The sequence below is a fragment of the Dermochelys coriacea genome, chromosome 4 (genome assembly GCF_009764565.3).
Source record: "Dermochelys coriacea isolate rDerCor1 chromosome 4, rDerCor1.pri.v4, whole genome shotgun sequence".
Taxonomy (NCBI): domain Eukaryota; kingdom Metazoa; phylum Chordata; order Testudines; family Dermochelyidae; genus Dermochelys; species Dermochelys coriacea.
Window position 1 is genome coordinate 34,724,170 of NC_050071.1, and position 12,797 is coordinate 34,736,966.

Here is a 12,797-nt window from a genome sequence, read left to right on the forward strand (position 1 = left end):
AGTTTGCAAACGGATCCAACTAAACTCTGGAAGCTGCTTGAAAATTTGGTCCCTATAAAGGTAAATCAAATCAAGAGGAAGAAACTAAAAATACTTCCAGTGGTATATGAATCAGTACCAAATCACCACTGTAATATGTAATTTCATAATACAAATGATTAATATGAGTCATCATCTGAATTCCCATTAAAAACCTAGCTTTATGACAAATTCTTCTTCCTGGCAACAGGAAGAAATGTAAACAAATGAAGATACTGCATGAAGATTTGCAAAACTATAATTTACAATTATCACGGTGGCTAACACTTCATATTTAATGTTTATAATTATAGTGGTTTGGAAACATTGTGACCATGGACTGGTGGGACGACTTGTGGCTAAATGAAGGATTTGCCAGTTACTTTGAGTTCCTGGGAGTAAATGCTGCAGAAACCGATTGGCAAATGGTAATTATTTCTACATTATATTTTTTATTTTGGAATAGAATGAAAAGAAGAGTCATGTCACAGACACTGAAAACAAGGACATGTAGTGGATACACATACACTTCATTATTGTGGCATGCAGCTATGTAGAGAAAGGAGATACCTGAACAAATTGACTTGTGTGATTGTATACCACAGGCCTCTACTGGCTGGACTGTGAAAGGACTTGCTGGGTTTCTAAATTGTCCTGCTAACTAGGTTTTGGTCTGAAACTAGTCTATAAGACTTGCAAAGTTCTGCTCACCTGAGGAGAGTAATGTTTTGATGAGTGAGTAAAATATTAGCTTATTATCATAGTAAAGAATCCTAAGTAGATTCTGAGCCTGGTCATGGTAATTTTGCAAAGTGGCTATAAGTCCTACTCCTGAAAGATGGAGCATCTCCTTTTATTGATTCAGAAGAGCTGAAGAGTATGTGTGTGTGTGTGGTTACACAACCACAATTCAACCTGGAATGTGAATCCCTTTGAAGTCTGGTGGATTGGCAAGAGGGGATTTAGGGTGAATTTATTCAGATCCGAACCTTTTTCTACAGCTTTGGTCCGGGGGGGGGGGGGGGGAATCAGTTCTCCAGCTCCTGTAAATGTTTTAAGCACTATGACATAGAACCATACTCAGAGCAAGTCTAATAAAAAAAATGCTTAAAACAGTAGTGACTGCAGGTGGCCAGTCTATCCTAAAGCTCCCAACATTGCTAACAGTGATGCTGAACTAATTAGTTCACTTTATGATTCTGCAAGTGTAACTCACATACCTCCTGAGTGTGGTGTTCTGTCCCATCTAGTGGCACTGACACTACGAGAGAGACAGAGACAGAGAGATATTAATGAGTTTGCTCTACAGCCTTAGATAACAGATGGCTGGCTTTTGGCTCATTCACTAAGCTCCAGAGGTCCCACGTTCGATCTTGCCCCCCAACGAGCAGGGTCTGTCGACATTACACAAGAAAAGGAAAGCAGGTGCTTATTTTACACACTGAGGATTAATAACTGCTTGTATGAATTAGGTGATTGTGTTGTCCATCAAAAACAGATGCCGTGGCCCATATCTATCAAATTAATATGAGACTCTAGCTATCATATGCATTCCTACTTTTATTTATATAGAGAGTGGGGGGAGATTATTTGTTTGTTAGATTTTTATTACGTTAAATCCTTTTTAGCAAAATACTGATCACTGGCACATTTACGTTAGCAGTGACCAGAGCATATCTGATACTCCAAAGCAAAGCCAAAAAACATTATTCACCGTTTCATTTGTGCAATCCTGTGCTGTACATGCGGGGGGAGGGAAGGGAGAAATCCTTCCTCACCCTGGATTAATCTCTTTACAACCTGAAGTATGCAATTCCATTACTCTTACTTTAACACACATAACTACATGTTATTGTTGATCATGAAGTTATATAACCCTTTTTAAATCTAGACACAGTATTTAACTAAGGCATAGAGCTGTATACCAGTGAATGGTATAACAGAAAGTTATACAGAACTTTAGTCTCATTCATCTATTAATCAGGAATTAAGCGAATATGGATGACAAGTTACTGGATCTGACAAAGGAAGAAAAAAACCCAAAAAACAGGGACAATTCCTGAAGAAACCCTACATACTCCTCAACCCAACCTCTATATAGCCATCTGTGCTATGTCTCAAAATTGAAATTGGTAACAGTCTCCCTTTTTTGCCTTGCTGAGCTTTTTGTGTTGTGAGATGCACATGTTCAAACAGGATTCTGTAAGAGGTAATTTATCATAGCAGAGGAAAGAGGTCCCCATCTTAGAAATATAGTGCTAATGCACAAGTCGTTCTGTAGAAGAAGTGAAATTACATTCTGCATGCCTCCTCCATCCACATCCCATATACCAAAGGCAGATCGGAAGCTTCCATTTAAAGTTATAAACTATTTGTTCTTTGAGTAAGAATTATATTCCTGGTTTTGTTTCTGTTTACCAGCTTGATCAGGTGTTAATTGACGACGTGCTGCCTGTGCTGAAAGACGACTCCTTGTTATCTTCTCACCCTATTGTGGTCAGTGTGTCATCTCCAGCTGAAATAACATCTGTATTTGATGGCATATCATACAGCAAGGTAAGAGAGGCCTCACATTATAAACTTAACTATAATAAAGGGGGTTTGAGGAGACAAAAGACAATGGGGATCACAAACAATCAGTCTGTGTCTGCACTAACCTTTTTCTGAAAAGTTCCCCACCCTTATTAATACTGTGACAGGTTTCAGAGGGGTAGCTGTGTTAGTCTGCATCAGCAAAAACAAGGAGGAGTCCTTGTGGCACCTTAGAGACTAACAAATGTATTTGGGCATAAGCTTTCATGGGCTATAACTCACTTTATCAGACGCATGCAATGAAAAATACAGTAGGCAGATATAAATGTACAGCACATGAAAAGATGGGAGTTGCCTTACCAAGTGGGGGGTCAGTGCTAATGAGGCCAATTCAATCATGGTGGATGTGGCCCATTCCCAACAGTTGACAAAAAGGTGCGAGTGTCAACAGAAGGGAAATTATTTTTTGTAGTGACCCAGCCCCTCCCAATCTTTATTCAAGCCTAATTTGACGGTGTCAGGTTTGCAAATTAATTCCAGTTCTTTAGTTTCTCGTTGAAGTCTATTTTTGAAGGGTTTTTTTTTGTTGAAGAATGGCCACCTCTAAGTCTGTTATTGAGTGTTCAGGGAGATTGAAGTACTCTCCTACTGGTTTTTCAATGTTACAATTCTTGATGTCTGATTTGTGTCCATTTATTCTTTTGCGTACGGACTGTCCGGTTTGGCCAATGTACGTGGGAGAGGGGCATTGCTGGCACATGATGGCATATATCACATTGGTAGATGTGCAGGTGAACGAGCCCCTGATGGTGTGGCTGATATGATTAGGTCCTATGATGGTGTCCCTTGAATAGATATATGGACAGAGTTGGCACTGGGGTTTGTTGCAGGGATTGGTTCCTGGGTTAGTGGTTCTGTTGTGTGGTGTGTAGTTGCTGGCGAGTATTTGCTTCAGGTTGGGGAGCTGTCTGTAAGCTAGGACTGGCCTGTTTCCCAAAGTCTGTAGGAGAGCACTTCTCCTCTAAGCTAGGGTACCTAATGTTGCTGAAAGAAAAGGAGTACTTGTGGCACCTTAGAGACTAACAAATTTATTAGAGCATAAGCTTTCGTGAGCTACAGCTCACTTCATCGGATGCATTATGCTCTATGCTCTAATAAATTTGTTAGTCTCTAAGGTGCCACAAGTACTCCTTTTCTTTTTGCGAATACAGACTAACACGGCTGCTACTCTGAAACATGTAATGTTGCTGAAACACTGTTAATGACAGTGCGGAACTTTTTAGACAGGGCCACTGCTTTAGTGGGAGTACTTGTAGGACAAGGCAAGGATTTGACCCAGTGGCTTCTTACTGCAAAAGATTCCTGCCATTTACTGTTTTTAGTATACTTAATTCGTTTAGGTTAACAACTTCTTGTACAACTCTACAGGTCTTTCCTATTTGATGCTATAGATACGGTTTCCTCTAATCATTCAAATTCTCCGTTGGACACTGCACTCCAAGAGAGAAGTTACTTAAAGAATTCAGAGATTCTCAATAATTAATTGTATTTGAAAATCTGATTTCACCCATAATTTAGTAGGCTTAAGATTTTGCCCTGAATTCATTAAATCCTTAGTGAACAAACTATAGACTGTGCTTTTGTATCTTTCTTTCAGAACCCTGTATGCAGAAATTCTAACATAGCGTCTGCTAATGTTACATCCAGCCTATTCCTTGCCTCAAGACTTCCATTATTATGCTAAGCAAAAATGTATCTGTCACTGATTTTAGCCTCAGCTATGTCTAGAACAAAATCCTCTTGAGTGTTAGGTATCTCTTTTTATTAGCTAGCCCTACACCCAAGTAGGCTACTTCTTTTATAGTTTTTTTCCAATTGTTAGTGCCTGTACCCAACAATATAAATCAGTATTTATTGCATCATAAATGTCCAGTAGCCAAACCATAAACCATTAGGTAAATTGCATTCTAGCACCCCTGAAGGTCTCAGTCAAACCAACAATAACCAAGATATGTAGAGTAAAATCAGACACTCTGGACCTAAAGCTGATTTAAGTTTCACCAGTGCAGTGAGTAAGAGACACATTCTTGTTTTCTACAACTTTTAAAGGTACCCAGATGGTACTGTACTGTATAAAAAAAATGAATAGAAAACTCCCATCTTTAATTCACCCTCCCCTTTGTCCCTACATAGTTGCAACAAAACTGAATGTTTTAAGATAAATCACTATTTTGGAGACACCTGCCATGTTTGGGAACAGTGAGACAAGGATATATTTTAAATATTAAAACTAAGAAAGCCTCTTATGAAATTGTATGACAGTTGACAACGGGCAATTTGGAACTTAATGTCAACTTAATCAGAACAGTATAAATGTTTATATAATCTAAAGATGCAATGAATTTTTTAGGGTCTATGGAGTCATCACAGCACACTCTGTAATTACATACCTGGTCAGTATCTGATTGATAGGGCACAACATAGGTAGAAAAGTCAAATTAGGTAAAATGCAGTGTGGATGTAGCCGTGTCAGTTGCAGGGTATCAGAGAGATAAGGTGGGTGAGGTAATATCTTTTACTGGACTAACTTCTGTTGGTGAGAGACATTGGTGCCGACTCTGTGTGCTCAAGTATCTACCGAAAAAAAACCAGGGAGCACTCGCAGGGCCAGATTAATCTTTTGTGGGCCCTGGTGCCAGGACCATGGCCCTGCCCCCCACTCCACCCCAAGGACCCGCCCCCACTTGTTTGGGGGGAAAGGGGTAGAGAGGAGCACCTACTGGCAAAAACAAAAGTCAGTGCCTTTGGTGAGAGACAGATGCTCTTGAGCTTCCACAAAGTTCTTCTTCATGTCATATTTATGTGTTCTGATTAAATTGACATTGAGTTCCAAATGGTGGGTTGTCAACTATCACACACTCTTTCATAAGAGGTTTTCTTAATTATTTTGAGTGTTACCTGAAAGGAAGCCAACTAATCTTATCATCAGAGATTTACCTACAGACAATAAGAATAGTCCAAGTTAAATCTACAAAGTGAGGATACTCAGATTCAAGATAAATTATATCCCTGGCTCCTGAAGAATAGCTCTGTGGAAGCTCAAAAGCTTGTCTCTCTCACTAACAGAAGTTGGTCCAATAAAAGGTATTAACTCGCCCACTTGTCTCTAGTTAGGTAAAAGATAGTTTGACCATATGATAGAGCTGATATTAGTGACTCCACAGTTAAAGTTGTTTTGAGATTTGCACTTGAATTATTACACTTCATCTCTCTGAGTTTAATTTAACAGCCTAATACATTGTCTTCAGATAACTGAATTTTCCATAATATTTTTAGCTCTAATATTGATTAAAAAAAATTTCAGAGGAAATATTTTAAATAAGACTACTTCAGAAAGAGCTTGAGAGTCTCAGGATTTCTTAGCCCTGTGGCTAACGAACTATAGGCATCAAAACTTCCCAATTTACTCATGTGCAACCGCACAATATCTCTGGCATAGGGTAGCAATTATAAAAATATGCTGGTAGCATGTATGTTTACAAAAAAATAAAAAAGGGTCAGCTACTCAGCTGGTATAAATCAGTGTCTCTTTATTGACTTCATCTGAGCTATTCCATTTAGTGTAAATTGAAGATCTGGCCCAAATAAGAGAGAAGTTATGCAAACAACTGGGTTATATAACTTGTGTTATTTTTCTCCATTGTTACAACCTCAAGGGGATTGCAAAAGGCAATCAGGAGGGTTATGAGGATCAGAAACACTGTTCTACATTGTTTATAAAAGTGACCTTGTATAAGTAAACCAGTTCTGATGCTTGTCAACCTCTCCAATTTATATAACAAATAAAGCTATTTTTGCATTGGGAAAGAGTCATCTGCTGGCCAGATTGAGAACTGCAACAATGAATTGGAAAAGAGAGTCTCCAAATTCAGGGCTTGTCTATTGCTGTTTGAAACCACTGCTCTACATCAAAGCATGCTATGGAACTTTTAGTGCATGGTAGCATGGTCCACACAGCCAGCCAGTCAGCATGCAGCAGGCTAGTGCACTGTATATTCATACCCCGGGTTGCTGTGCACTAAGTCTTAGTATAGACAAGTCCTAACGATTGCATAAGTCTACTCAATGTTAATGACCCCTCCAGTGACACTGGTATGTCCAAATTGTCATCCCTAGTAATATAAAGAATGGAGCCAAGGCTTACTGAGGACTGATATAAGTGCTAATCTCACAGGACAGCGAGTTGTTTTTTTTAAAGTTCAAAATATTTTTTCAGCTAACCTTTTTCTCTGTCGGGGAAATAAAATTTACTAACCTTGAAGTGGTATGCTGGGTCTTGTTTATTTTCCTTTCCTTCTTTTTGTGGCTGTCCCATTCTCTCTCTTCCACCTGTCTGTTATTTCCTCTGTCCGTTTTTATTTCTCTCTTCTACGTTGGTGTCTTCCCCCACCCTCTTCCTTTTCCAAGGTCCCTATCTCACTTTGTCTCCTCCTGCCCACCAAGATCTTTTCTTTGGAGTAAGTATCACAAAGCCTGTCAATCTGCTTCAGAGGCTGGTATTTTTATGCCAGGTCATCATCACAGCATAATTTAAACCTTGAGTAGAATCAATGTACATTCTAAAACTGCAGATTTTCAGCATTTTAAAGGCTTCTAATTTCTTAGTCAAAGTCTCACAACAGGATCTGAAATCATGGCAGGAGCGGGTGTGTGAGCGTGAGAGAGAGAATGCTCTGCAGAAATAAGGAACTAAATTTTTATCCATGTAAATTACTTCTATTTTTGCTCAATGAAATATTCACTCTAGTGAAGTCTTTTAAAGTAATGAGAATCTAGTTTTAAAAAGGTGTGAAATGATCTTATTCCCTTTCTTTTTGTATGTAGGGAGCATCAATTCTCAGAATGCTTCAAGATTGGATTACACCAGCAAATTTTCAAAAAGGATGTCAGGTATGAATGACAGTAAAACATGCCAGAAACACAAATAAACCATATGTGGCAAAGGAAAGATTTTACTCAGAAAAATGAATGTGATACATTATCTTTTGGTGTTCTCATTAAAATTTTAGATAACTATTTCTGTACTAAAACATTTATTCCTAACATTTCTATACTACCGTTTACTCCAATAAATATAAATTTTAATTTTTTCAGGATGTAGATACATTAACTCCTTCAACTACATCTGAAAAAGCTGTGTAGACAATAAAAGCTAGGTTAAACAAATTTCCAGCATGATGGTACAGCTTGGTAATGATATAGAAGTTATGGAACCTTTTGCAATGGGACTAGGTAGCAATGTTAAGTGGAAATTCATACTCACAATGAATTAGAATTTGAACTGTAGGGTTTATGTGTGTTTGAAGGCCAGCCAGTGCTGACTCTAGGCCAGTGGTTCTCAAACTTTTGTACTGGTGACCCCTTTCAAATACTTTGCTTAATGACAGGTTTCAGAGTAGCAGCTGTGTTAGTCTGTATCTGCAAAAAGAACAGGAGTACTTGTGTCACCTTAGAGACTAACAAATGTATATGAGCATAAGCTTTTGTGGGCTACAGCATCTGATGAAGTGGGCTGTAGCCCACGAAAGGTTATGCTCAAATAAATTTGTTAGTCTTTAAGGTGCCACAAGTATTCCTGTTCCTTTCAAACAGCAAGCATCTCAATGTGACCCCCCCCACTCTTTATAAATTAAAAACATTTTTATATATTTAACCCCATTATAAATGCTGGATGCAAAGCGGTGTTTGGGGTGGAGGCTGACAGCTCCCGACTGCCCCATATAATAACCACATGACCCCGAGGGGTTCTGACCCCCAGTTTGAGAACCCCTGCCCTAGGCATATGATATCTAACAATACCCTCCTGATTCCTCCTTAATACTCTATCCCCATGCTCTTATCTGTAATAATTAGAACCTAGTCACCCAGCTACCAAAGCACTCCTGCATCCTCCTAACACCAAGTACCCCTAGACCACTCAGTTGTGCTATGCCGTTTACAGAAATCTATCTGAAGGCTTTACAAATCTCGATTCACTTGGCACCTGCAAAAAGTTGAAGGCCATTACAAATTCCTCTTTCAGAGCAATTAGGGAAGCCAGAGCCTGAAAACCGAGTTACTCCACATCTGTCAATCCAGATGCATGGTGCTAATTTGCCCTGGGAAAAATAAATAAATAACCCCACAGCCCTCTTTTACTTTAACCCTACCAAGAGGCTAGGATACATTGTTAGGATATATGACAACTACCATACACACAAAAGAGAAAATTGGAGAACTTGGGATCCTCTCCAAAAATAGAGAGAATAACTGCTGTTCTCTGAAATCTTTAAATAATTAAATTAATCATGATGCCTTTGTTTCCTGGATTATTAAATATGTTCTTATCCCACACACACAAAACAACCTACCTCCTCCTCTTTCACCAAGGATTCTGAGCTGCTACACTGGCATTTTTCAAGAAATCTCTCACAATTGAGCTAGTCCTCAAAGTGAATCTTCAGAATATGGTTATGCCTGATGCCAGATGCTTGAGCCCCGTTTACACTAGTGCTCTCGTCACTGCTCCCAAGCTAGAATTGACAGGGCTAAGATACAAAGGGGCTGGGAGAACATCCTGGCTTGCCAGCTGACTGATTATATTGAAACCACAGCAAAAACATTTCCATACAATCAGTAAGGACAGTCCTACATAGACAAGAATATTCAATCACACTCCACATTATAGGCACAAGCTGCCGTAATAAATACTTCCTGTTTAACCACTTCCCTATAAAAGCACAGGAATAGCTGTGGCTAAGATTGAAACAAACAGCACCACCTACCTAACTTTCTGTAGGCAGGCTAGGAAAGAAAATATCACGTACTACTTGATGTGTCACAGTCTCAGAGTAGCACTGATCTGGGGGATAGCATATTCTAGCATTCAATATTTAAGCATAAGAGCAAATCATTAAATAGCTAATTATTAGTTATCAGTTAAGCCTTTAAGAAAATTTTGATCACAGAATGCAATTGTCCAAATTATCAGAGTTCAACTTTGATTTCCACTTTTAGACACCCCTAAAATAACTCTTTTTGTGACCTATTTAATAAGACAGAAATTTACAATAAGCTACATTTTGTCCACTCAAGTAAACAAAGAAAAAGTCTAGGGCCCTCTCCAAGGATTAATACATTGCCCATTAATGTATCATGTTGGAAAATATTGAGTCCCTGTCTTAAGACTAGGCCTGTCCTTTGGGAAGTACTGAAATGCTTTTGGATTAATATGGTTCCATTTGATTTATTGCAGACACACACGACAGGGATGATGGGGAAACTTTATTCTACCCTTTCAAATGTCTCATCTGTGACCAGCTGTGTTTTTGCTAATTCGGTTTGTTTTTAAATTGAGACATATAAATTAATAAAACTTTTATAAAAACAATGGACTCAAACTTAGTTTCCAGAAGGAAGAAGAGGCTGGTTCTCTTTGGACCGTGTAGAAATTAAATCATACTTAATCCTGGCTGACATTAAGATCTTTCATGCCCTCCAAATTTTCTCTAGTAAATGGTGTTTGTAAGTCATATGGACTAATATTTTGGACACTTATAATTCAGTGTGCAATCATTTCTCAATATTTCTGGCTTTCCCAAAGGCAGAAGAGTGGGAACAACTGCTCCCACCCGCATTTATACAGGGAGGAGTAGATATCTCTGAGATCTCCTTTTTAGAACAACCTGTGAACTCTGCATTTGGAAAGTGTTTCTACTTTCCATCTGTGCAGAAAGCAGTGAAAAACAAATGTACATATATCTCAAAGCATTTGCTGGTTAGGAACAACACCACTCTTAGGAAGGAATTCTGTGATTAGTACTACAGATAACATTACAATATGTGTATTGTTTTGACAGGTGAGGAAGGACATGCAAATATTTAAAACACTTTCTTCTCTCTTTTTCTAGAACTACCTAAAGAAATACCATTTTCAGAATGCAAAGACAGATGATTTCTGGGAATCCCTGGCACAGGTATGGTCTGTAACAATTAATACCCTTGCTATTAAAGGTTTCTGTACTCATCCTACAGAGCAGGGTTTCCCAAACTTTTTCATATTGTGAATCTGATTAGTAGAGAGATCATATCCCAGTCAGCCTCCCCCTGCACAAACTCCAAATCTCATCCCTCTAGTAAATACAATACTCATTTTTTGCATGGGAAAATTGCTTGGGTGTGGGTTGGAACTGGGAGCAAGTGAGGGGAAACTGATCAAGCAAAGCAATTCTTTACCCACGTATACAAGAAATTTAAACCCTTCCAACCTATCTGCCCACATCAGTCTCACTTAAATGCACACATACACTCCCCTAACATGATTCTTTCTATAGTAGGGTTTGCTATAGCGTTCATCACAACGGTATTTAAATCAGTGGGTCTCAACCTTTCCAGACTACTGTATCCCTTTCAGGAGTCTGATTGTCTTGCATACCCCCAACTTTCATCTCACTTAAAACTGATTACTTACAAAATCAGACATAAAAATACAAACGTATCACAGCAGACTATTACTGAAAAATTGCTGACTTCCTCATTTTTACCATATAATTATAAGTCAATTGGAATATAAATATTGTACTTACATTTCAGTGTATAGTTTATAGAGCAGTATAAAAAAAAGTCATTGTCACTATGAAATTTTAGTTTGTACTGATTTCATCAGTGCTTTTTATGTAGCCTGTTGTAAAACTAGGCAAATATGAGTTGATGTACCCCCTGGAAGACCTCTGCATACTCCCAAGGGCACGTATACCCCTGGTTGAGAACCACTGATCTAAACACTTAGTATGACTGCCAGTTTACTACCCTGGATCCCTTCTGCTCCTTCATTTCCCACCAGGCCTTGGTTCCGTCCTTCTCCCCAGGTTTTGGCGCTTTCCTCCTACCCTGCTCCCCAGTTGCCTCCTGAGGCCCACCTGTTTTCTGTGTCTCCAAGTTCCCAGCTCCTTTCTCAGACACCACATGCCTTCCTCTCCCCCTCCCTCACCCAGGTTCCTGATAGCCATTGGACCCAAGTTCTGCATTAGTGTCTCCTCCTGCCCTCCCTCTAGTCCCAGGCTCTCGTCTGCTCAGCCTGGCTCTCTCCTTGTTCTCTTCTCCCTCTCTGCTCTCACAGTACCTTCTAGCCCTGGAGAACAACACCTTAAACCTGGTTCCTTTCCATCCAGCACATGGTGGGTTGGAGGGGCACTGGTAAAGCCCCATGGCCTCAGTCGGAGAGGCAGCTGTACTTGAGTTTGTGGGTAAAGAGGAAAGGAGGGGGCAGCTCCATCATTATAACAGCAGTCCCTAGTGCTGGCTGCTCCTCCTTCCTTCCACCAGCACCTACCTGAAATTATCTGGAGGATGGAACCAGCAGCTCAGCTCTCTTCAGAGAACCTGGAAGGACTGGCTTGCAGACCATAGTTTGGGAATTCTGCTATAGAGGAGATTTGCCAATAGTGCTAGAGTTTCAGTTAGTCCTTCCTATGTTCTACTCCCTCCTCAGAAGGCAGCAGAAGAGGAAAATCATTTGAGCTTGAAGCGTGCAGAGAGGAGCAAGCCACAAGGGCAGGGAATATTCTTTGCCCCTCCTACTGCCTGAAGCCTGACCTAGTTTTACCCCATTTTCTTTAAGAGTATTTAAAATGTCTTGGTTGACAGCTCATTAGTTTTCTTTTGTTACATGCACCATGAAACAGTCTAACAAATAAAATATTTTTGAGCTAATCTTACCGTCTTATTTGATGAATTGTTAGGAACAAAGCCCTAACATTAATGAGGGAAACCTGTTCCCTTTCTGGTCTCCCATCCAGTCAGGATGAGAGTTTTATTCCCTCTTCAGTCTGATTTAGCTTTCTCAGTCAGACCATCTGCTGTTATTCTTAGGCAAGTGGTAAGCCAGTGAAGGAAGTGATGGACACCTGGACCAGGCAGATGGGATACCCTGTATTGAGTGTGGACGCTAATTCGAAGGTCACACAGAGACGTTTTCTGTTGGACCCCTCAGCAAACACTTCTGAACCGACTTCTGCACTAGGGTAAGGTTTTACTGTATATGCCTGTCGTGTAGATGAACAGCAGAAAGAGAGATGCTGTAGATAGATATGCTCATGTGGATTCATTCGCTCTCTTACACACACACACACACACACACACACACACACACACACACACACACACAGAGTTCTCCCTACCTTCAGTGTACAGTTACCTCCCAAAACATG

At 39.7% G+C, this 12,797-nt stretch overlaps 1 protein-coding gene across 1 annotated transcript in view; it reads left to right on the forward strand.

Moving 5' to 3' along the window:
• LOC119854559 (glutamyl aminopeptidase) overlaps positions 1 to 12,797 on the forward strand; it is a 48,649-nt gene that overhangs the window by 20,102 nt on the left and 15,750 nt on the right. Inside the window, exons 7-11 of the mRNA XM_038399190.2 lie at positions 333 to 446; positions 2,440 to 2,574; positions 7,435 to 7,500; positions 10,500 to 10,565; positions 12,460 to 12,611. Coding sequence (XP_038255118.1) covers positions 333 to 446; positions 2,440 to 2,574; positions 7,435 to 7,500; positions 10,500 to 10,565; positions 12,460 to 12,611 — 533 coding nt within the window. The remainder of the gene's footprint in view (positions 1 to 332; positions 447 to 2,439; positions 2,575 to 7,434; positions 7,501 to 10,499; positions 10,566 to 12,459; positions 12,612 to 12,797) is intronic.